We start from the raw sequence: 26,923 nt of genomic DNA on the forward strand, positions 1-26,923 counted from the left end.
TTGACTTCTCCTCTCTAGTTACAGAAGTCCTCAATGGCATCTTCTTCCAATAGAAGGCTGTTTCATTTACATTGAAAATCCATTGTTTAGTGTAGCTACCTTCATCAATGATCCTAGGTAGATCTTCTGGATAAATAACTTGCCGTAACTTCTACATCAGCACTTGCTGTTTCACATTATACTTTTACATTATGGAGATGGTCTCTTTCCTTAAACCTCTGCTAGCTGCAACCTTTTCATCTACAACTTCCTCATCTCTCTCAGCCTTCACAGAATTGAAAAGAGTCAGGGCTTTGCTCTGGATTAGGCTTTGGTTTAAGGGAGTGTCCATATAAAAGGTTTTGCATGGGCCTGGGTGTGGTGGCTCACGCCTGTAATCCCAGCACTTTGAGAGGCCGAAGCAGGCGGATCACCTGAGGTTGGGAGTTCAAGACCAGCCTGACCAACATGGGGAAACCCCATCTCTACTAAAAATACAAAATTAGTTGGGCGTGGTGGCGCATGCCTGTAATACCAGCTACTGGTGAGGCTGAGGCAGAAGAATTGCTTGAACCCGGGAGGCGGAGGTTGCGGCGAGCTGAGATTGTACCATTGCACTCCAGCCTAGGCAACAAGAACGAAACTGTCAAAAAAAAAAAAAAAAAAAGTTTTGCATGGATCTTCATGGCAGCATTCTTCATAATAACAAAAAAAAAAAAGAGGGGGGAACAACCCAAATGTCCATCAACTGATGAATGGATAAACAAAAATGTCATATATTCATATGATACAGTATTATTCGGCAATCAAAAGGAACCATGTATATGTGACCGCATAAATGAACCTTGAAAATATTATGCTGTGAAAGCCAGTCACAGAAGACCACATAGAATATGATTTCATTCATATGACATGTCCAGATATGCAAATGTATAGAGATAGCAAGTCAATTAATGGTAGGCTAGGGCTGGCAGTATGGAGGGTGACTGCTAAAGGGTATGGGTTTCTCTTCAGGGTGATGAAAATGTCCTAAAATTGATTGCGGTGATGGAGGCAACTCTGTGAATATACTAAAGACTACTGAACTGTACACTTTAAATAGGTAGACTGTACAGTATTTGAGTAATATCTCATAAAGCTATTATTAAAAAAAATAAAAAAAAGGGCTTTGGTTGCTGATTGGCCAGGAGTGCTGAAAAGTCAAGAGTGAAAACTTGACTTTGACTCGTCTCTCTTTAAACTGGGCTTGGGTGAAAGCCAGTTTGTGAGGTGTTAAGGGACAATGAATCCAAGACTGCTCCCTTTAGAAGTCTTGCTGCAAAAGGAAAGAGAGAACCACAGTGGTGGAAAGAAGGGATGATAAAGTTAGCTGAAAGTCTGGGCTATTCACGGGGTATTTTTTTCAAATTAGGGGGGATCTTACACTTGATTGAAGTCCCTTGATTCCCAGACTGGGTCTCCAGATTCCTAAACACCCAAATGGTGTTACCAGTAGTCCATGAGCAATTTTCATTTTCGGTTTGGGAGCTGTTTGAGTAATGATTCTGTTCCTGCTACCTGTGCCTCTGAGGGGCAGGTGCGAAGTCTCCGTATTCAGGTGCAAGTGCCAGCCTGGCTTGGGGAACAGGGGGCAGGACAGGGTCTCTGTCTGAGTTGAATCCACAGGTGTGATCTCAGAATTGAGCATTTTAGGCACTGAAGCCCTCACATACATTCTTCCAGCAACTAAAGGCAACTAGGCAGGGCTATTTTTCTTGTCTTAAAGTGCTGTGATATTTCTTCCTTGCTGAGCAGCTATGGGGGTAGGCACAGAGAAGGGACTTCCAGGTGCACAGAGACTGAATGTTCTGTTCCAACAAGCACACAATCTAGAGGCGGCTTGGTGTTCACGTGATGTGAGTGAGCAGGAGCCACAGCAGAAAAACCTACTGGGATGTGACAAACCATTTCCTTTCTCTCAGTCGACGACAGGCTCCTGCTGTTTTAACAAGTACTGAGGAAAATAACATTTTGATAACCTGCGGCTCTGCACTTGCTTTCAAGCTATGCCTCACTGATCTGATGAGGGATGTTCAAGGGACAATTCAATATCAAACCCACATGGGGAAAATAGCCATAGAGATGATTTATTAACTTAAAATCTCATACGTACATAAACATTTGCTCACATTCAAAATACACTCTGAGCTGAGGATAAATCGTGAGTTGGAAGGAGTCCGCCACAGCCTCCATCTCTCTTAGCAGACTTCATCCAGCTCTGCCCCATCAGGCCTCTCCTCTCCCCTGATTCTCTGGCCAGAAGATCTCTATTATGAACTTGGTGCTGGAAGCAGGGACAAGGGAAGAGTAGCTCTGAGGGAGCAGAAAGAGTCCCTCCCTCCCCATGACATTTGGGGTGCTCTAGAAAAGTCCCCATCCTGGGGATCAGGTTTGGATAAACACAAGTTTGCCTCCTAGAAAGCAGACTGTTAGCAAAAGCTTTTCTGTGATTCACTTTGGTTCTCTGTATCAAGCACTGTGGGCCTTACTTAGGGAGTTCAAAGTACGTGCTGTGTCCTTTTCCATTTTGTAAACATTGATTGTTTTTTCTCTCACAGGAGGTGGGCAGCAGGGTGGGCAATGCTGAGGCACTATCCGAAACGCCCTCAGCATGTGTCCAGTCTTGCTCTGAGGAAGTGTCTAGAGGCTGGACGAGCAAATCCCAACCAGTCAAGGGTGAGAGACTTGAGAGGGAGGAAAGGCAGATTCCTTTGTGCCAGATCCTTTCTCTTGGGATAGTCTGCAACAGCTTTGAGGCTCTGTAACAACCTTTCATTCATATGTACGTATATATTTCAAAGTAAATTTAAATAGATTAAAATGTTAACATGTACTATTCAATTAATAATGAAGACATTATATACAAATTTACATCCTATTGCCCTTGCACCAACACCAACAAAATGTCCGTAAGTTAGAAAAAGGCAACTGGTGATGAGTTTTGCATGTGAAAAATGTATTGGCTGATATTCTGCTGAAAGCCCATCTCTGCTTTTCCAAATTGGCCATTCATGGAGAGGCAAAGAAGCAATAAAACTACTCTGTGGCTGTGACCCCCAAAAAGCCTTTAGTTTAGACTCCGTTTACAATTCTTCTAAAGGCAAACAAGCTTCTTCAAGAAACTGTGATCCTTTTCTTGATCCTCTGGCATCCTCTCACTCCAGAGTTTTAAGGACGCTGGAGTGTGGAATGGGTGACTGTGGGCATGGGAGTAGTCTACGAGAGTCAAGTACACTTAAGCTAGTCATGACACAGGGGGCAAGGAAAAGAAAGTTCTGGCAACCTAACTTTAACTGAAAAAATGGCTGAGGGCTCTTAGTTTGCCATCCACCCATTTCTGCCATACCATAGAAAGCTCCACACTCCAAAGGCTTTTTGATATGGGATGAAACCGATTTAGTTACTCTCAGAGGTGAACTTTATAAGGAAATTTTAATCTGTACTGATTTTCCAACTTTTTAAGGGAATGACTATAACTAGTTAGTCTTGACTTTATATTTATTTCAGAAGAAAAATATAATATTGGTGGGCTCCATTCTTTTCTACTCCAAAGAATAAAAAATCCCAAGTGAAAGAAGGCTGAGCGCCAGGCTCAGCCTGAAGAGACATGAGCTTTGGATCTATCTGGATAAGGAGGCTGCTCAACAAAGCTTTCCTAGATTGAAATAATCTAGTTTTAATTAAAACAATAATTCAGGGAAGCCACGCAGACTCGCTGCATGCAGGCTGCCCTGGGTGGTATGACTTTGTCTACCAACACTGACTAAGTCTTTCTCCCAGTTTAGTTGGGGTTGGTAAAAAGAAGAGAAAAAAAGCCACACCCTCCAGATCAAATAAAATTCCCAAGTAATACACATCTGGGAACACACCCTCCCCTTGCTTTCAATGACTGGGAGAGTTTTGAACTCTGGCTAAACCAGGCTGATCATCCCCATTAGCTTGAGAAGCTATTAGGGACCACTACAAGCTGAAGGACCCATCTCAAGAGCTCTGTGGGAGAAAAGACAGCAGACAGGATGAGGTCTGCACTGTATTACTTCCATAGGCTCTCTCTGGGTCAAAACGAGGCCCAGTGAGAAAAAGTAGGGAGACCCTGCTTGGGTGGTGGAACATACTCTGGCAAGTAGAGATGGTTCTTTGGGACCATGAGCAGAGCACCTGCGAGGCCTGGTCAGCTCATATCCTTTAATCCTCATGGAGGAAAAGGGAGGGCCAGAGGAAGTCCATCAGCTTGCAGCAGCTGGTATCACTCTCTCTCTAGTGGCATTTTACCTAGACATAACCATGGGAAGTTCACAGGAGCGCATGTGATGGGGGGTGGGGGGTGGGGTGAATAAGCTGAACACTTGGGTCAATAAAAATACCTAGAGATTGTTCTTATTCATTCTGGGATATTGGAGGGGTAGTCACCTGAACATTGGTAGAAGAGTGCTTCAGGCTTGTGCCTCCACTGAATTTCCCCAGGGCTAAGCACTCCCTGACGTGATTTAGTGCTGCTTGCTCCCAAGGATTGGCTGGGTCTCACCCTCTAGCCCACTGAGCTCTTTGGTTATGGGATGGGCAGCTGCCAGGCTGATGGCTACTGAGACTGACTCACAATTGGCTCTCAGTGTTGTTTGTGATGGCAGGGGCACCAACTCCAACTTCATAATTAAAGGACCACTTACAGAGATGTAGTAGTGAGAGAACAGGATGAGAAAGATGAGAGAGTCTGCCTTTCTGTAACTGCTTATGTTTCAAAGGGGTTACTTTTAAATTAGAGGGATTTTTCAGTGGAAAGGTTTTTCTTGTATATAAAAGTGAGTCAGCCTTTTCTAGCAGAAGTTTGAGAAGGAAACACTCTTGAAATGAGGCTGAATATGCAATGGTTTCCACCACACAGAAAGTATCCTATGTTAATTTTCTAATCTGTTTAGCATATACAAGATACCATTTTCCATTCCTACCCCCTTAGTGTGTTATCGAATGCCTGGTCTGATTGAAAACACCCTGGGTTGTTAGAATGATTTCTGTATTCAATATGTAACAGGATGCTAGTGAGACAGGTCTCCGCGAAAGGAGAGACACAATTACTTTGCGATGAAATACTTTAAAATCCTAAGAAAATTTTGCAATATGTCAAATGAAAAATATATCTTCCAGAATCTGATTCTCCTCCAGCTCTTCAGGGGTTCTGTGCATCCCCATCTTCTTCCGGGTCGATTTTGGAGGACTGAGTTGGAAAGTACCATGATTCCAGGCCCCAGCTTCTCTGGAGGGATAGCGCTGAGGTTTGGGTGCAGAGTTTGGGCTCAGAGACTGAACCAAATCCAACAAAGATGTCTCATACCTGTAAGACATATAACCCAGACAGGAAAGGATCAGATTATTAGAAAATGAGAATCCAAGAAGCCCAGCAGAAATGGGCTGTCCAGGGCAAGAATCAGATCACAGATCACATCGTGTGTAAGATGCTGCTTAAGGGAACTTTTGTGAAGGTAAACACCATAAGGACTTGAAGAACCTAGGCCCTGCTGCCTGTCCATAAGCTCTTCTCTTTTGCTGACCTCTAACATTCCTTTATAACTTATGAAGAGAGATTGTAGAGTGGGAAGAGTAATCATGATAACAGTAATGATATTAACAGTGACATTTACTGCAGGCTTACTACCAGGCACTGCTCCTAACACTACAAATATTTGACCTTCCTATAATCCTCTAATGAACCCTAGGAAGTAGGTACTATACTACTCTCATCTCCATTATAAACATGTGGAAATTAAAGCTCAGGGAAGTAACTCATCTAACAGAAAGCAATTACACAGCAGAGTCTAGAATTGAACCCAGGTGGTTTGTCTCCAGCACTCTCATCCAGGACACTAAAGCTGCCTGTCGAAATCTTCACAGACAGACAGGCTTGGTTCAAATCTCTGTTCTATCATTTGCAAGCTGTGTAATATTGGGGAAGTTATTCAGTCTCTCAGTTCAGTCTTTTCATGTGTAAGAGGCTAGCAAAACTCCAGTTAGGATTAAATGAATTCACTGATATAAATGAATACATAATAGGCACTGAATAAATGTTAGTTCCTTCCTGTTAACCCCCTTCCACTTTTTCTAGAAGTTTGGGAAAAGATTCTAAATCTATAAAGACATCCCTCCAAAGAAAGACTGCCTTGTGTCCGGCATTCTTTTCAGAAAGGGTAAGTGCGGAGCAGCTTAGAGGTAAAGAAACAGTCTGGGGGCCGGGCGAGGTGGTTCACGCCTGTAATCCCAGCACTTTGGGAGGCCGAGGTGGGTGGATCACTTGAGGTCAGGAGTTCAAGACCAGCCTGGACAACATGGTGAAACTCTGTCTCTACTAAAAACACAAAAATTAGGCAGGCATGGTGGTGTGTGCCTGTAGTCCCAGCTACTCAGGAGGCTGAGGCAGGAGAATCGCTTGAACCTGGGAAGTGGAGGCTGTAGTGAGCCCAGATTGTGCCACTGCACTCTAGCCTGGGCAATAGAGCAAACACACAAACAAAAAGCAAACAAGCAAAAAACCAACCAACCAAACAAAAACAGTCTGGAGTACCACATAAGGCCCTAAGGGGATAGCTGGGGCCAGAACCTAGCTCCAAATTAATGGTGGTGACAATGGCAGAAGCAGCAGTGGTGAGAGGCTGGGTTGTCTGTTTCCCAAGCCCATCCCTGTGGCAAAAATGTCATCTTTCTGGCCTGAGAACTGGGATAGGAACTGCTACCATTAAGGCTATAAATGCCAGTACATTATTAGAAAATAAAAACATACACGTGGACATTACAATGAAGCATATCAGAGATATATTAGAAGCCTTCAAAGAGTTTAGAATCTCTGGTTTTAAAAACTGCTACAACACTGCAAGCGAATATCCACAGGTTTGGAAATAAAAATTAAGGATTGTTGCATTTGATAGGAAAAAACCCACTATTCTCTTATGCAATTTCTAATGAACCAATTATTAATGAGGAATACAATTTTTAAATTTAATTTGTCTTTGTAATTGAAGATGCTGCTATAGAAAGCATAAATAAGCACTGTGAATTATAGACAAATCATTAAGTGATTTTTGGTTTGTTATATGATCTTTATATGTTACTGAACATGCTAGAGAAAACATTAAAATGACATTGTAGAGATTTGTATTTAAAACTAAATTCCAACATGTATGAAACTAATGTGTATGAAGAGTTAAATCTTTTTAGAAAATCTGATCCCCAAGAATAATCACCTCTATATAAACTAAAATTCATATTTGGAAATATTTTATTAGAAATCTATGCAAATGTTGGCACAACCTACAAAATACTCTTAGCAGCTCCACTGTTAGTTGCATCAACAGAAAGATCCTCCTTAAAATTAAAAATTAGAAAAAATTGGGGGATATAGTTCCAAGATGGCCAAATAGGAACAGCACCAGTCTGCAGCTCCCAGTGTGATCGACGAAGAAGACGGGTGATTTCTGCATTTCCAGCTGAGGTACCTGGTTCATCTCATTGGGACTGGATGAACAGTGGGTGCAGCCCACAGAGGGTGAGCCGAAGCAAGGCGGGGCATTGCCTCACCCAGGAAGTGCAAGGGGTCGGGGGACTTCCCTTTCCTAGCCAAGGGAAGCCATGACAGACGGTACCTGGAAAATTGGGACACTGCCACCCAAATACTGCACTTTTCCAACAGTCTTAGCAAACGGCACACCAGGAGATTATAAACCACACCTGGCTCAGTAGGTCCCACGCCCACGGAGCCTTGCTCACTGCTAGTGCAGCAGTCTGAGATCAACCTGCGAGACAGCAGCCTGGCAGGGGTAGGCGCATCCGCCATTGCTGAGGCTTCAGTAGGTAAACAAAACAGCCGGGAAGTTCAAACTGGGTGGAGCTCACTGCAGGTCAACGAGGCCTGCCTGCCTCTGTAGACTCCACTTCTGGGGGAAGGGCACAGCTGAACAGAAGGCAGCAGGAACTTCTGCAGACTTAAACATCCCTTCCAGCTCTGAAGAGAGCAGTGGTTTTCCCAGCATGGTGTTTGACCTCTGAAAACGGACAGACTGCCTCCTCAAGTGGGTCCCTGACCCCTGTGTAGCCTAACTGGGAGACACCTCCCAGTAGGGGCCAACTGACACCTCATACAGCTGGGTGCCCCTCGAGATGAAGCTTCCAGAGGAAGGATCAGGCAGCAATATTGCAGTTCTGCAATATTTGTGGTTCTGCAGCCATCTGCTGGTGACACCCAGGCAAACAGGGTCTGGAGTGGACCTCCAGCAAACTCTAACAGACCTGCAGCTGAGGGACCTCACTGTTGGAAGGAAAACTAACAAACAGAAAGGAATAGCATCAACATCAACAAAAAGGACATCAACACCAAAACCCCATCTGTAGGTCACCATCATCAGAGACCAAAGGTAGATAAAACCACAAAGATGGGGAGAAACCAGAGCAGAAAAGCTGACAATTCTAAAAACCAGAGCGCCTCTTCTCCAAAGGATCACAGCTCCTCGCCAGCAATGGAACAAAGCTGGACAGAGAATAACTTTGACAAGTTGACAGAAGTAGGCTTCAGAAGGTTGGTAATAACAAACTTCTCCGAGCTAAAGGAGGATGTACGAACCCATCGCAAGGAAGCCAAAAACCTGGAAAAAAGATCAGACGAATGGCTAACTAGAATAAACAGTGTAGAGAAGACCTTAAATGACCTGATGGAGCTGAATACCATGGCAGGAGAACTACGTGATGCATGCACAAGCTTCAGAAGCTGATTCGATCAAGTGGAAGAAAGGGTATCAGTGATTGAAGATCAAATGAATGTGTAATACCTAACCTTGTTTTTTACTCTAGCTCACTACTTTAAATTTTCCTTTTTCTGTCTCCTTAATTGCCAGCCATGTTTCCCATATGAATAGACTCTCCCTGGCTGGGAAAGCCGGACAAACTCCATTTGACCTCTTGATTTACAAGACATTAAGGGCTCCTTACCCAACCCCCTTCCTTAAGGAGTTAACCTGTGTAAGCAGATCCTCAGCATTTCAAAGGAGCCCAATTAATTGATAAGATAGTGGAGCAAACAATGTATGAAGTTCCCAGGGTTTTGCTCAAAGAGATAACAACATAAAGCCTTGAGTTCCTGTCCCACATAGCATTTATATCTAACTATAATGAAGGATTTAGAGCCTTGCACCTGGTACCCTTGCTCTTTTTGTAACCATTTGTCTTTTAAATTGTTTATCTCTCTGTAACCATTTGCTTCTTTTGATTCTTGCACGTTTTTACTTCCGTAGAATTATTGCGTTTAAGTCCCCCTCCCCTTCCTAAACCTAGGTATAAAAGTTAATCAAGCCCCTTCCTAGGGGCCGAGAGAATTTTGAGCGTTAGCCATCTCTTTGGCTGCCGGCTTAAATAAAGGACTCTTAATTTGTCTCAAAGTGTGGCATTTTCTCTAACTCCTGTGGCTATAACAAATGAAATGAAGCGAGAAGAGAAGTTTAGAGAAAAAAGAGTAAAAAGAAACGAACAAAGCCTCCAAGAAATATGAGACTATGTGAAAAGACCAAATCTATGTTTGATTGGTGTACCTGAAAGTGACGGGGAGCATGGAACCAAGCTGGAAAACACTCTTCAGGATATTATGCAGGTAAATTTCCCCAATCTAGCAAGGCAGGCCAACATTCAAATTCAGGAAATACAGAGACCACCACAAAGATACTCCTCGAGAAGAGCAACCCCAAGACACATAATTGTCAGATTCACCAAGGTTGAAATGAAGGAAAAAATGTTAAGGGCAGGCAGAGAGAAAGGTCAGGTTACCCACAAAGGGAAGCCCATCAGACTAACAGCTGATCTCTCGGCAGAAACTCTACAAGCCAGAAGAGAGTGGGGGTCAATATTCAACATTCTTAAAGAAAAGAATTTTCAAACTAGAATTTCATATCCAGCCAAACTAAGCTTCATAAGTGAAGGAGAAATAAAATCCTTTATAGACAAGCAAATGCTGAGATATTTTGTCACCACCAGGCCTGCCTTACAAGAGCTCCCGAAGGAAGCACTAAACATGGAAAGGAACAACTGGTACCAGCCACTGCAGAAACATGCCAAATTGTAAAGACCATCGATGCTAGGAGGAAACTGCATCAACTACAAGCAAAATAACCAGCTAACATCATAATGACAGGATTCAATTCACACATAACAATATTAACCTTAAATGTAAATGGGCTAAATGCCCCAATTAAAAGACACAGACTGGCAAATTGGATAAAGAATCAAGACCCATCAGTGTGCTGTATTCAGGAGACCCATCTCACGTGCAGAGACACACATAGACTCAAAATAAAGGGATGGAGGAAGATCTACCAAGCAAATGGAAAGCAAAAAAAAAAAAAAAAAAAAAAAAAAAAGAAAAAAGCAGGGGTTGCAATCCTAGTCTCTGATAAAACAGACTTTAAACCAACAAAGATTAAAAAAAAAAAAAGAGAGACAAAGAAGGCCATCACAGAATGGTAAAGGGATCAATTCAACAGGAAGAGCTAACTATCCTAAATATATATGCACCCAATACAGGAGCACCCAGATTCATAAAGCAAGTCCTCAGAGACCTACAAGGAGACTTAGACTCCCACAAAATAATAATGGGAGACTTTAACACCCCACTGTCAATATTAGACAGATCAATGAGACAGAAGGTTAACAAGGATATCCAGGACTTTAACTCAGCTATGCACCAAGCAGACCTAACAGATGTATACAGAACTCTCCACCCCAAATCAACATAATATACATTCTTCTCAGCACGACATCGCATTTATTCCAAAACTGACCACATAGTTGGAAGTAAAGCACTCCTCAGCAAATGTAAAAGAACAGAAATCACAACCACAGTGCAATCAAATTTGAACTCAGGGTTAAGAAACTCACTCAAAACTGCACAACTACATGGAAACTGAACAACCTGCTCCTGAATGACTACTGGGTAAATAACAAAATGAAGGCAGAAATAAAGATGTTCTTTGAAACCAATGAGAACAAAGACATGACGTACCAGAATCTCTGGGACATATTTAAAGCAGTGTGTAGAGGGAAATTTATAGCACTAAATGCCCACAAGAGAAAGCAGGAAAGATCTAAAATCAACACCCTAACATCACAATTAAAAGAACTAGAGAAGCAAGAGCAAACAAATTCAAAACCTAGCAGAAGGCAAGAAATAACTAAGATCAGAGGACAACTGAAGGAGATAGAGACACAAAAAACCTTCAAAAAAATCAATGAATCCAGGAGCTGGTTTTTTGAAAAGATAAACAAAATTGATAGACCAATAGCAAGATTAATAAAGAAGAAAAGGGAGAAGAATCAAAGAGATGTGATAAAAAATGATAAAGGGGATATCACCACCGATTCCACAGAAGTACAAACTACCATCAAAGAATACTATAAACACCTCTAAGCAAATAAACTAGAAAATCTACATGAATAAATTCCTCGACACATACACCCTCCCAAAACTAAACCAGGAAGAAGCTAAATCCCTGAATAGACCAATAACAGGCTCTGAAATTGAGGCAATAATTAATAGCCTACCAACCAAAAAAAGTCCAGGACCAGAAGGATTCACAGCCAAATTCTACCAGAAGTACAAAGAGGAGCTGGTACCATTCCTTCTGAAACTATTCCAATCAATAGAAAAAGAGGGACTCCTCCCTAACTCATTTTATGAGGCCAGCATCATCCTGATACCAAAGCCGGGCAGAGACACAACAAAAAAAGAGAATTTTAGACCAATATCGCTGATGAACATCGATGCGAAAATCCACAATAAAATACTGGCAAACCGAATCCAGCAGCACGTCAAAAAGCTTATCCACCACGATCAAGTTGGCTTCATCCCTGGGATGCAAGCCTGGTTCAACATATGCAAATCAATAAACGTAATCCATCACAAAACAGAACTAAAGACAAAAACCACATGATTATCTCAATAGATGCAGAAAATGCCTTCAACAAAATTCAATGGCCCTTTATGCTAAAAACTCTCAATAAACTAGGTACTGATGGAATGTATCTTGAAATAATAAGAGCTATTTATGACAAACCCACAGCCAATATCATACTGAATGGGCAAAAACTGGAAGCATTCCCTTTGAAAACTGGCACAAGACAGGGATGCCCTCTCTCACCACTCCTATTCAGCATAGTGTCGGAAGTTCTGGCCAGGGCAATCAGGTAGAGAAAGAAATAAAGGGTATTCAATTAGTAAAAGAGGAAGTCAAATTGTCCCTGTTTGCAGATGACATGACGGTATATTTAGAAAACCCCATTGTCTCAGCCCCAAATTTCCTTAAGCTGATAAGCAACTTCAGCAAAGTCTCAGGATACAAAATCAATGTGCAAAAATCACAAGCATTCCTATACAGCAATAATAGACAGAGAGCCAAATCATGAGTGAACTCCTATTCACAATTGCTACAAAGAGAATAAAATACCTAAGAATCCAACTTACAAGGGATGTGAAGGACCTCTTCAGGGAGAACTACAAACCACTGCTCAACGAAATAAAAGAGGATACAAACAAATGGAAGAACATTCCATGCTCATGGATAGGAAGAATCAATATTGTGAAAATGGCCATACTGCCCAAAGTAATTTATAGATTCAGTGCCATCCCCATCAAGCTACCAGTGACTTTCTTCACAGAATTGGAATAAACTACTTTAAAGTTCATATAGAACCAAAAAAGAGCCAGTATTGCCAAGACAATCCTAAGCAAAAAGAACAAAGCTGGAGGCATCACGCTACCTGACTTCAAACTATACTACAAGGCTACAGTAACCAAAACAGCATGGTACTGGTACCAAAACAGAGATACAGAACAATGGAACAGAACAGAGGCCTCAGAAATAATGCCACACATCTACAACCATCTGATCTTTGACAAATCTGACAAAAACAAGAAATGGGGAAAGGATTCCCTATTTAATAAATGGTGCTGGGAAAACTGGCTAGCCATATATAGAAAGCTGAAACTGGATCCCTTCCTTACACCTTATGCAAAAGTTAATTTAAAATGGATTAAAGACTTAAATGTTAGACCTAAAACCATAAAAACCCTAGAAGAAAACCTAGGCAATACCATACAGGACATAGGCATGGGCAAGGACTTCATGACTAAAACACCAAAAGCAATCGCAACAAAAGCCAAAATAGACAAATGGGATCTAATTAAACTGAAGAGCTTCTGCCCAGCAAAAGAAATTACCATCACAGTGAACAGGCAACCTACAGAACGGGAGAAAATTTTTGCAATCTACCCATCTGACAAAGGGCTAATATCCAGAATCTACAAAGAACTTAAACAAATTTACAAGAAAAAATCAAACAACCCTATCAAAAAGTGGGCAAAGGATATGAGCAGACACTTCTCTAAAGAAGACATTTATGCAGCCAACAGACACATGAAAAAATGCTCATCATCACTGGTCATCAGATAAATGCAAATCAAAACCACAATGAGATACTATCTCACACCAGTTAGAATGGCAATCATTAAAAAGTCAGGAAATAACAGGTGCTGGAAAGGATGTGGAGAAATAGGAACACTTTTACACTGTTGGTGGGAGTGTAAACTAGTTCAACCATTGTGGAAGTCAGTGTGGAGATTCCTCAAGGATCTGGAACTAGAAATACCATTTGACCCAGCGATCCCATTACTGGGTATATACCCAAAGGATTATAAATCATGTTACTATAAAGACACATGCACATGCATGTTTACTGCGGCACTATTCACAATAGCAAAGACTTGGAACCAACCCAAATGTCCATCAATGATAGACATGATTAAGGAAATGTGGCACATATACACCATGGAATACTATGCAGCCATAAAAAAGGATGAGTTAATGTCCTTTGTAGGGCCATGGATGAAGCTGGAAGCCATCATTCTGAGCAAACTATCACAAATGCAGAAAACCAAACACCACATATTCTCACTCATAGGTGGGAACTGAATAATGAGAACACTTGGACACACAGTGGGGAACATCACATACCTGGGCCTGTCATCGGGTGCGGAGAGGGAGGAGGGATAGCATTAGGAGAAATACCTAATGTAAATGACGAGTTAATGGGTGCAGCAAACAAACATGACACATGTACACATATGTCACAAACTTGCACGTTGTGCACACGTACCCTAGAACTTAAAGTATAATAATAAAAAAAATTACAAAAAATTTTTGTAATCTCACTTGCTAAGAGTGACTGATGTTGCTTTTAATTATATCACCTAAAGTTGTTAAAAGTGTAAATTCTGATGACTTAATAAATGAATTTGGGCTGGGCACAGTGGCTCATGCAGTGTGTGCAGTGGCATACGCCTGTAATCCCAGCACTTTGCGAGGCCGAGGCAGGTGGATTACTTGATGTCAGGAGTTTGAGACCAGCCTGGCCAACATAGTGAAAAACCCCATCTCTACAAAAAGACAAAAATTAGCTGGGTGTGGTGGCTCGTGCCTGTAGTCCCAGCTACTCGGGAGGCTGAGGCAGGGGAATCGTTTGAACCCAGGAGGTGGAGGTTGCAGTGAGCCAAGATTGTGCCACTGCACTCCAGCCTGGGCGACAGAGTGAAACTCCATCTCAGAAAATAATAAATAAATAAATTTGAAGAAAAGTGAGCCAGAAAAACTTAAGGTTAATCAAGTTATCACATTAATAAAGTATTATGATTTTATCATATAAAATTATGATACCCAAAATACAATTTTTTGGTATTTGTAGTTTTTAATCATTCATATATTACTATTACCCTTCATGCTTTATCGGTGTCCTTTTAAAGGAAAAAGCTTTATATTCTAGCACCTTTAATTGCACTTTTTCCTTCTTCTTTCTGAACAAGGGGCCCCACATTTTCATTTTACACTGGTCTGGCAAGTTATGTTGCTGGCCCTGCCCTCAAGTCCTAGGCAAGATTCGACTACTGTCTGAGGCATGGAAATGTCATGACATTTTCTATGGTATGAAAAGTTGTAAATTCAAATCCTTTCTGGCAGATTTTTCTTTTGCAGCTTTTATTGTCACAGAATGAAGGCAATATTTCAATACAGTTATCTGTCATTCAAAACAATGGTTTCTGTGTTCAATCAACACATTCTTTGTTTAAGGTGTAAACCAATGACTGGAGTACTGCTTCTAGGAAATTTTGCTTATAAGCAGGACAGACCTACTTCATGCTCAAGGAATGAGCTTTGTTTGAACTTTCCTTTGACACATATGAAAATCTTGTAGTATATCCATCTCTTAATATATAGATCATTAAATGTTTTTTAAAATCAAACAATGGAAAATCTACACTTTTCTATCCAATTTCATGCTTAAAATAGCTAGGGGGGATGCTCTGAGTGAGAAAATAATCTGCTGCTTTCTCTATTAAAAAATAGAGCCAAAATAATTGGGAAACAGTAAATATATCAGAAATAAACCTTTCAGAGGTGCAAACTGAAATCCAGAGCAACAATAAGAATTTGTGTTTAGTTTAAAGACTGATATAATAGGCACCAACATATTCAATCATTTGAAAGAGAACTGTGGGCTTCAAATTGTTTCAGAGTACTCATTACTATGAAATATAGTAAAAAAATTTATAACATGGAAATAATGACCCAACAAACTATAGAAAGTTAGATCTGACATATTAGGATAAGTTATACAATAGCAAATTACCTTCAGAATTCCAATGGCTTAATACATACAGTTCAATTATTTTTCATGCTCATCCTGTACACTTAAACTAGGTCCAGGCAGACAGTGGTTCCATTGCCTAGAATGTGGGCTTCTCAATTGTCTTGGCAGGAAAAGAGACTGAAGAACTGTGCACAGGCTTTCCATAGCATGCAAGTGACAAAATATTTCTTATATCTGACTGGCCGGAACCCAGTTATGTCTCTCCAGAAGGAGAGGAGAACTGGATATTGGCAAACACTACTAATGCCTACCCATGGAGGAATGAGTCTTAGACATAATTTGGAATAATTTTCTTATTTTATTGATGAGGAAACTCAGGTCCAGAGAGGTATAAGTGAACTGAATGGAGTCACAGAGAAAGTGAGTGGCAGAGCCAAGTGGTTTTTAACCCAGGCCCCTTGACTTCCCAGACTAGAATGTCTTCAATCTTTCTATCAAGAAAAGTAAGAGATGACACTAAAGCAAAAGCAAAAGAAGGTTACTGTTACCAACTACACTTTATTTTAAAAGTATAGCATAACTAGTTGTAACTGAGCTATCTTTTCCTCCAACAAATTAATCTACTCAAGTACAAATGTTTATCTTTATGATTATGCTGTTATCATAAAAATTCCACCTCTCTCTCTAGGAGCCACATTCAATCATAGATTAGACTGTGGCAGAAGAATCAGAAAGTGTGGTAAGCAGGGGTCAGATTTCAGTTGTACCTCATTGCTAATTTTGTTCAATAAGTTTATTGACAGTACTTTTGCTATCAGGAAAGACTAAAGGATTTGGCAATTAAGAAGCAACAAAATACCCAAGATTATTCCAAAAACCAAAGCTTGAGAAATGACCCAATTTAATACAAGAATTATATATGCAATAAAGAAAAATAAAAAATGAATTCCTATGGGATTTTACACTAAATGTCAGAAAAGAGCAGTGCATTTATCAGGTGTCTTCTGTGAGCAGTGTGTTTTACTTTGCTAAGGAGACAAGTGATAGGAGACTATAAAGTTGATTAGCTTGGCCTGATCCTGCTGGGGCTGTGTGGTAGTCAAATAATTTAAAGGGACATACAACTTACCCAGATCCATAAAATACCATCCCTTGAAAAACCCAGACGATGTTTTAGCCATAGGTATTAACTATATTGGCCTGTCTTACCTCTGTACTTCACAGAGCCAGTACGCATGAGTTACCTGGGCACACAGGCTGAATTTAATAGCCTCATTATGGAGAAGTGATAAACAAAAGGCTTATCTGATCTGCTATGCCAGTCCCATCCTGGAGGTAATTTGGACCAAGCTGGAGTGGCATTAATTCTGTCTTCCCTAGAGCTCTCTTTCTAGTTTCATTTGCCTCTGAACTAGCAAGATAACAAGACAAAATCCAGAGGAGGACGTAGCCTCTGCTGATTTGACTTGACTCCACATTACCAACTCAAGAAAGACCAGTCTGACATGGTGTCCAAGAATATTAGCATATGGCCTAGAAACAAACTGATTTCATGGTCCATCCATGGACTGCACCTGATGAGAAACTAACGACGTTACTGGACCTTTCCCCTCCCATTTCCTTTTTTGATTTTTTGTGATTTCAGTAGACATCTCCTGATTTTCCTTCCATACCACCAACATCATCTTCCTCTCTTGCCTTTTAAATGAAAGAATGCCCCAGGGCTCAGTCCTTTGCTCTCATATCTTAGGTGATGCTATCCATTCTCATGGGATTTAATAACATCTATATGTTAATGACGGCTAAATGAATAGCTCCAATATCAACCTAGCCCTTGAGTTCCAGACTCACATTCCCAACTGCTACCTGATAGCTTTACTTGGAAGTGTAATGGGCATCTCAAACTATCCAAAACAGAACTTTTTTTTTCTCTGAATCCCACTCCTCTCAATCAACCCAGTGGCTCAAGCCAAAAACCTGCTGTTATTCTCAATTCTTACCTCTAGGTCTTTGCATGTGTTTCACCCTCTGTGTAGGATGCCTTCTTTCAGATCCTTTGCTTGCTCTCTCCATTCAACGTCTTTGTTTAAATGTCACCTCCTCAAAGAGGCCTTCTTTAGCCACTCCATCCAAAATAGCCATCAATCTACAGTCACCTTATTGCTTTATGGTTTTTATTTTCTTTATATCACTCAATACACACACACACACACACACACACACACACACACACACACACACTATATATATATAGCCTATTGCCCCAATGGTATGGGCTCCATAAGGGTAGGGTCATTATTTTATTTATTGCTGTTATCTCCATGCAAAACATGGTATCTGGCACAAGGTAGGTGCTCGGTATTTGTTGAAAAACAAACAAACAAACAAACAAACAACAACGGTCTTACGGCTTAAGGCTCAGCACCTTCCGTGGGCAACTTTTTAAAAATCTTTAGACAGCTCATCAATGTATTTCAAACATTCTGAAAAGTATTACCCATCCATCAATTCTTCTTTTACAAAAAAAGGATGCTTACACATACGATTTGTGCAAATTACTTTTTTCACTTAATATATTGGGACCATTTTTCCATATGATATTTTTACATTATCTTTATTGACTTCAGATTACTTCGCCTCCTGGATGTGCTCTGATTTACATTAATACAACCAATCCTCTGTTAAAGAGTACTTAGGTTAGGTCCACAAGTCCTACAAGACTAAATCAACTGTCTCTTGTTCCTTCAGCCAATACCCAGAAGGTACTTCCCATTCCAGTCCATCATAGGTTAGCAAGCTACTGCTATTCCCATGATGTTCTGTAATATCTCTCCCTTTATCCCCAGCCCTCCTCCTCACTCCCATTGCTTCTGGAGCTTTTGCTTCACAATATACACTGCTATATTGTGCATTCTTTTTAGATTATACCTTCTATCTCCTGGTTTTAATTGAAACCTGGCTCTTTCTTCAGGTCAATGCTTCCTTTACATCCGTCTGAGTGGAAATCATTTATATTAAACATGTGCTATATATTTCAGGGTCAAGAGGTAGGACTGGAATCATTTCTTTTGGCCCAGTCTGTCATTATACTACTATTCCCTTGAGGATCCTGTCATCTGCTCTGTCATCCTCAACTTCTCTTCATCTGTGAACACACTTTCTCCCAATCACTGAAGATGTTAACACCTGATTCACAATATTCCCCTCCAATTCAACCCTGACAATCATCCCTGCTAATGTCAGCATCACAAGAATGACACTCAGTCAATATTCTGACGTCTTAGTTTTTTGACCTTCTCTCAATTCAAAAGACTTTACTGGCAAGCCTTTCCCATAGTCCTATCCTAGAGCTTGTCATAAATTAAAACTACATCTCTTCTGAATTCAGCAACTCAAATATCCCAAGTACTTTCTGATGCCCACAGATTACCCTTCAAGCTTGGTTTTTCAGCCATTCCTACTATCTCTGCCTGCTGGTCTCACCAGATCAATGTAGGGGGAGGAGGGAAGGTGGTAAAAAGAAAAGAAGGTTTTATCTGAGGAATGTGAGCTCCTTTAAATTTAAATTTTAAAAAGGTGAATTCTGGCCAGGCACGGTGGCTCACATCTGTAATCCCAGCACTTTGGGAGGCCGAGGCAGGAGAATCACCTGAGGTGGGCAGTTCGAGATCAGCCTGGCCAACGTGGTGAAACCCCATCTCTACTACAAATACAAAATTAGCCAGGCATGGTGGCATATGCCTGTTAATCCCAGCTACTCAGGAGACTGAGGCAGGAGAATCGCTTGAACCCAGGAGGCGGAGGTTGCAGTGAGGTGAGATCGAGCCATTGCACTCCAGCCTGGGCAATGAGCAAAACTCCATCTTAATAAATAAATGAATTTACGAATGAATGAATGAATGATGAGTTCTCTTGCACCACAGGTGATTGCTCCCTCTGACCCATTCACGTGCTCCAGGTGACTGGAGAGTTTGCAGAGATGTTTGGGCTGTAGCCTAGGATGTCAAGTGGCCTCACAGGGCATTCCTCACCAAACGAACATTTTTAGGGACTCCTCCCTTTAGGGACTCTGGACCCTCATACCTCTGAGCATTCTGCTGTCACTTGGCAGTTAGAGAAAACCCAAGACACATATGAGAGCAATTTACAACTATTGGGTGACACCTAGAGGAGTGATACTCCTAAGCAGGACACTTTGACCTAAAACATATACATGGCCTTGGTCACTTTTGAAAAGTTCCTAAATTTGGGAAATTAAGCTTCAAAATGTGAGCACTGTTTTTAGAAACGCTAGCTGGGTTTATATATAACACTTATGGGATGTCATGTTGTAAATATCTAGGAAAGTTAGGAACGACCTAACCAGGGGTGGTCATAAGGTGCAATAGCCAAAATGGGGATCTTTTGAAATGGCTAAAACAATTTATTTGCATGCACAATTGGAAAAAAGGCTAGTTTTAGAACCAGACAAATTGACAGTATTTCCACTGTCATCTAGAAACTTCTCAAAGAAGTTTTGAGAAAATTGACTCAAGGTAAACAAAGGATACCTGAAATTATTTCTGAATTAAAACAGACTTCAGAGGCTTTCTCCTTTTCACCTCCAACTACTCTTTCTTTTTCTACCTTTTTGCCATCATATTCTCTCTTATCTGAACTCCCCTGTTCTGATTTGCCTTTCCACTTATCACCACTGCCTAAGGAAACTCTCCAGGTCTTTTCTAAAAATGTAGCTTGGAAAAGAATTCAGCATTGTACTCAAAGGCCAGATGAATCTGTACTTTATTATTTTCAAAGGTTTGAAAAAACCTTTAAGCAATATTCTAGATGGCTGGTGCTAGCCTCCAAGATCGCCAGAATGATTTCTTTATAAATTCTATTTTCCTCAGTGGCCTAAATGAGGACTTGGTTATCTTAGTTAAAAGACACCAGCTTTATTGTGTGAATATATAAATACCCATGAGTTTTTAAGCTTGGCAGATCAACTTTCTAAAACTATTCAGAAAGAAGAAAACACTAATGCCCCAGAGATTATGAATTTGCAACTACAACAACTGCCTAGTCAAATGAGGCCTTTTAAGAAAAGATAGGTGCCTCTTTCTAATGATCAAAGAGGTGTTCGCTTCTATTACAAAATGCCTGGCCATTTCAAACAAGATTGTAGAAAACTTAAATGACAGCAGGAACAAAAAGATAGGACCCCCACAAGATGAATAGGGGTGCTCTCTGAGGATCCAAAGGGGGCTTTTTGCATTTCTAATACCTAGGAGAAACAGAAATTGTTATAAATGGAGAACAGATATGTTCCTCATAGATACTACCATAGGGCTACTACCTTAGGGCTATTCTTTCTGTCCTCAACCCTACCACTTTAAACCGTCCTTTTCCTCAGAGTAATGAAATTATACAAATGGCAGGGGTATCTACTCAATGTATGAGTACATACAAATCCCAAACCTTACAATTCCGGGTAGGCTCACTCAGTGGTCTTCTTTCCTTTCTGCTTGTTCCCTTGGCTCCCAGATGTCTCTTAGAGATTTGTTTTGGAACTTCACAATGTACACATTTCCTTCTCTCAAAAGGGGGAATATATTTAAATTAGGAACAGAAGGAGCAAACAGAACAACTACAGAATGAGAATGTAGTTACTGAGAAATACAGATCCAACAAATATTCTTCTAAGCAAGGACTGAGGAATGATACCAATGATTTACTGCAAGCTTTGCCAGACCATTTATGGTCCCAATTTTCCACTGAAATTGGTAACATATATTCAACCACCCCCATTAAAGTAGAAGTAAACCTGAGTAAACCTTTACCCAATATTAGACAATACCCTTTTAATGCCCTGCTGGACCTCATGGTCCCCTAGAGATGTAAATCTTAGCATGTGTTTGAAACGTTAACATTTGGGGAATTAGTTAAGCAGCATTCCAGCTGATATCAGATGGAAAACCGAATTAAAATTATTTAGGCCACCACAACATTCCTTCCCTCAGTGGATATCTTTAGTTCAAGAGAGAAACATTTATGAGAATTAACTTGCATTATTTGTTTTAAATTATTTGCATGACTTTTGACCTTTTGGAGTGCCTATTTGTGTCCTTTCTACTGAAGAAAACCGAACTGTTCCTCTCTAAAATACGGGGGATTATTGAGCTAAAAAAGTTGAAAATGCATGGGAACATTCTGTCCCCTCCCTTGTTTGTCTGATGGCAGGACAGAAATTTAGAAAGAAATGGGTTTTGTTGCCTGTCTTTTCCCACCTAAAGAGAGACCCCTTTATAAGGCTTGCTTATTAGCTTAGAGGCAGCCCCAGAGAATCTAGGAGCAGACTTTACTCTTCCCATAAACTTACCTTCTCACATTTTCCCACCTTTGGCACTATCCCCACGGCAGCTTTTGTTTTCCTGTTTTACTGCCTCTTTCAGTCCTCCTTCTGGTCTTAATGTGTAGTCAGTCAGGTGAGGAGCTGAGATCCTAGATGATATGGTTGGACAGAAATGTGGGTTGTACCACATTTGTGGCTAGTAAGACTTTGCTTTCTTTCAGCTGTCTTTGGGACCATTTCTGGATCTATTGAGGACTGCAGTGCACCTCTTTGGAGATGACTTGTGCGTCCTTGGTAAAGGCATAACCTTGGTTAAGGCTTATTGGTTTTGTTGAGTCTCTTGAGAAGGTGCCTTTGGTTTAAAACAACAACAACAACAACAACAACAACAACAACCAAGGTCAAAAGCCATAAATAGTGGTTGTTTGTCCTGGCTGAAATCTGATAAAGGGATTTTAAAAGAATTTTAAAAAAAGCTCTATGCTCAGAAGTCAGCTTAATTAAAAGCTGATATTCAGGGTATACTTTTTTTTAAAGGCCTTTCTGCATTTTCTCTTTTGGATCCTGTTTCTTAAGAGATGTTTGTTTGTTTTTTTTTTTTTTTTTGACTGAAACCCCTTTTTAATTATGTGTTTGGGCTCTCTGTTTGCTTCCTTTCATATTGATAGGATTTTAGTGAAGAAAAAAATATGAAACTTCATTGGCCTTTTGGAAAGCTTAAGCTCTTTCTCTATGCCTTGAAATATAAATTTACTACCTTATGCTCTAAAACTCAGTAAGGGCTTTGGCCATGTGAGACTTTAACCTGTTCCATTTACAAATGCACAGTTTGAATCTAACTATCCTTTGAAACCGGGGAGTTTTAACGGTTTTATGACTAAAAATTTAAAATCAAAGCTATAAAGTCTGTATTTTTATGTATACCTGTGTACATGTCTGTTTGTATATTGTCTATGATACCAAATTGACTTATAAATAAATGAGCATTCATAAATAAGCCCAAATACTTTTCAAGTTCACGTGACTTAGTAATCTTTGGTAAATAAAACCAGTTTAAAAATTGTTAGAATAAAATAGGAATGTTTTCTGAATTGTCAGTATTAAATATAATTCAGACATTTTGCCTGAGTCTACTGGTTTGACAGGTTTAGGTTGTCTCTGCTAGATGTTTTAAGATCATAAAACTCTTGCTTCTCTGACATTTTTAGATACTTCCTTGTCTGTGAGCTTATTATGTCTTAAAGCTCTCTTAGAATCTGGGTTCACTGGCCAGGCACGGTGGCTCACGTCTGTAATCCCAGCACTTTGGGAGGCCGAGGAGGGCAGATCACGAGGTCAGGAGATCGAGACCATCCTGGCTAACATGGTGAAACCCCGTCTCTACTAAAAATACAAAAAATTAGCCAGGCGTGGTGGCGGGTGCCTGTGGTCCCAGCTACTGGGGAGGCTGAGGCAGGAGAATGGCGTGAACCCGGGAGGTGGAGCTTGCAGTGAGCCGAGATTGCACCACTGCACTCCAGCCTGGGCGACAGAGTGAGACTCCGTCTCAAAAAAAAAAAGAATCTGGGTTCTAGGCAGGTAGCCATGGAAAGGCCTGAGGATATATGTATGACCACAGCACCTAGGCCAACAGCTGCAGGGCAAAGCCAAACCAGTATGCCCTCCCTGGCCTGGCTGTGCCTCCTGGCCATGCTGGGAAGGGTCAGATATACCAGATGTTATCCTCACAGACCTATCTTTTGTCTTGGGCTCTGTACCTGGCACTTAACATTAAAATTGCATATTTCCTAGGCTTTTCACTGAAAATTAGGGTTACTAGGAGTTAACCTTGTAATTAATATATGTAATTAAAACTACTAAAAAAATAGAAACATTCTATATACAGAATATATAAGAAAAGTCAGATGTGTTTTTGGTAAGAAAGGTTATAAGAAAGACATGAGGATTTTTTTTGTAATTTATAAGTTATTTAAAGGTTACTTTAAGTTGAAACGATAAAAAAGGAATGATAGATAAAACCAAATGGATATAGAAAGTTGGGGAAAGAGAATAGGAAAAACTATAAAAGTTTATAAAATGTTTATGAAATGGAAAAAACTATAAAAGATTATAAAAGGTTTATGAAAATCTTATCTTGTGTGGTCAGAGCTGACTGAGATTGGGTGGATCTGTTTATTAGGTTTTGTTAAAATTAGTTTTAATATTAACAATACATTGATATAAAGGTAGAATTTAGTTTTCTCTTTTGAATAAGATTTTCATATAGTATTAATAAGATATAATAAAAGACTTTGGTTTACCTTTTGAGTAAACTTTAAAAAAAAAAAGGAAAAGGGGGAGAAACAGATTCTGCTTGTGTCATGCTGTATTTATTAGGTCTCATGATTGTTGGGAAAACTGAGTCTCTTCTCTGTCCAAGAGTAAAGGTTTTTGCTTTTTGAAATCTCTGAATTATAACTTTGGCTAAATGAATAATCATTAATTTATAATGACCTGTGATCTTACTTTTGATATCAAATGTTTTAAACCTTTGATATTTGACATACTTCCCCAAATCAAATTTATGTTAAAATTATGCAAGACACATTGTCAAATAATAATGGTGGTTAACCTTGAGTCATATTTATATAAACATGTTATTAATATGCATTCCAAAATTGTATGATATTCTTAAATTCTGATATGTCTTGGTATATGCCATCAATCATATTGGTGATGATTACATTAAACTGTTGTTTGCCACAGAAATCATCAAATTTCTTTGTTAATTGTGTCTTTAACCACGGCTACTCTAAGTCTTTCATCATCCAGTGACAATTATTGTTTTACTATGATTCTTCCCAAAAAGTGGTTTACAGTTAGCTACAGTCCAAAATTTGCTTTTTCTTCAAGGAAATTCATGGAAAAGACACTGACAAGTACTCTTGAATACAAGTTTGTGATAACTTTGGAGATCATACCATTGGACCAGGTAAAACCCTTCAGAACTCTAAATAAAACAAACAAACAAACAATAACTACAACAAACTGATGGGTTTACAAAGATTACCAACCCAATATAAAGCAGAACAAGAATTAATTACATAGGACTGAACTGATAGAAGACTGAAATAATTTTGTTATAACCTTTCATTTGAAACACTTCTGATTCTTTTTATATTTGTTTTTTTGGAATCAAGAAAATTTTCTTTTGAGCCATTCATAGCTTAAAGCAACTGGGTAAAGTATGCTTTAGTGAAAAAAAATGGAAACATTTACCTTTCTCTAGGCCTGATTTCTCCAGAATTTGGAAATTATTCATGAGTATTCTTATTTTATGGCAATATAGTTGTTCACATAAGTTCAGTAAGAATGTGTTCTCTATTGTAACAGGACACAATTGGAAATGCTGGTTATTTCACCAAGGCTTTGACGAATATCATATTTTTAAATGTGACCATACTGTTTTGAGGAAATGAGGTTGCTTTTAGAAAGCCAACAGACTTGGTAAAAGACTGGTCCAGTACCTTGTCAATACAGTTCCCTGATACAATACAGAATCCCTACAAGGTTCCTGACCTTGAGATAAGTAAATAATGTCACTTTCTGATAGGCCAGGAATCTCAAGATATTCTGGGGACCTCAAGAAGAGTTCACCTATTTTGTACATGTATTACAGGCACAGTCTGATGGTGAATCCTTGGCTTTGTTTCTTAGCCTTGAGAGGTTTTTAAAAGTCTAATCTAAAATACCTTATTAAAAAGTTCCAGTAAAGCCAACTTAAAAGAATACTATATGGCCAACCACTGTTCTTACTGCCCTTTATGAAACAATCATGCCAGGTATAATAAGACTAAAACTTATTTTGCAAATAAGCTGGCCTTACTATGACTTCTCTTTGGTAAAAAAGGGGAACTGGAGAGAGAAAAATTATATTTCAGAAGAAAACTATAACATACCTGTTATTAGATTCCAGCCCTGCTTTTATTATTTTTCTACAATTTAGACTGAATCCTGAATTATTTCCTGGCTACAAGTCTCTAGAAAAAAAAGAACCTGATTTAAATTTTCTTTACGATGTTTTTTCATTGGCACCCTAGTATAATACATTATTTTTCCATTTTAGCATACAGATTTTCTTTTTGATTGTAACCTTGTGTGCAATGTATTACTACCATTCAAATTACTAATGTTATGTATCTCTCATTGTTTTACTTTTGAGAACATTATAACCATGGAATTATAAAGACTGAAGATGATTCAACAAGCAAGAGCAGTGATATAGATCAAAGATTTCACTAAGATCTTTTTGCCACTCTGTAATGTCATCCCAATTTAGATTTTGGGTGCTCCTAAAAATTCCTCACTGAGACGTCTCCCCTTCCCCCTTGACTTGGGATGGGACTAATCAGAAATGAGCCCTCCTGGCTATAAGAGACACCTTGATACTAATATTTTGACAATCAATGCTTTCAAGAAGAAAGATTTTTGATCAAAAGGGGGAACTGTGGGTTGGGGGAGGGAGAGGGAAAGAAGACAAGAATTTTTCATCTGAGAAATGACAGCTCCTTTTAATTATCAGGCCCAGAGAGGCACTGGAATGAAAGAGAAGTCATGTGACCCTTGGGCTAAATAATCATCCCTTAAAGCCACTTGCTAGGTGGACTCTAAATTAACAGACACCAAGAAGCCATAAAATGCTATACACTGGAGACCATAACTAACACCCTACAGTTCAACAATGTATAGTCAATCACTATTCGATGTTATCAATGAGAATGTAAACCAATGAGAATTCCTGTCAAACAACTTTGTATCAGCCCACTCATTGTTTCTTTTGCCTTTAAAAACCTTCTGTAACAAATAATAATGGAGCACTCCCCAAGGCAACTTGGAGGTGTGTCCTGGGCAGCTGTCCTCACTTGGCTCAAG

The 26,923-nt window shown here is 39.8% G+C and overlaps 1 protein-coding gene across 3 annotated transcripts in view; it reads right to left on the minus strand.

Annotated features, from left to right (window-relative positions):
• Positions 1 to 2,080: 2,080 nt before the first annotated feature.
• Positions 2,081 to 26,923, minus strand: part of KIAA1328 (KIAA1328 ortholog) — a 372,817-nt gene continuing 347,974 nt past the window's right edge. For all 3 annotated transcript variants that reach the window (XM_003261907.3, XM_012506309.2, XM_030810556.1), the window contains one exon: positions 2,081 to 5,347. In XM_003261907.3, coding sequence (XP_003261955.2) covers positions 5,137 to 5,347 — 211 coding nt within the window. In that variant the 3' untranslated portion in view covers positions 2,081 to 5,136. The remainder of the gene's footprint in view (positions 5,348 to 26,923) is intronic.

The sequence above is a fragment of the Nomascus leucogenys genome, chromosome 4 (genome assembly GCF_006542625.1).
Source record: "Nomascus leucogenys isolate Asia chromosome 4, Asia_NLE_v1, whole genome shotgun sequence".
Lineage (NCBI taxonomy): Eukaryota > Metazoa > Chordata > Mammalia > Primates > Hylobatidae > Nomascus > Nomascus leucogenys.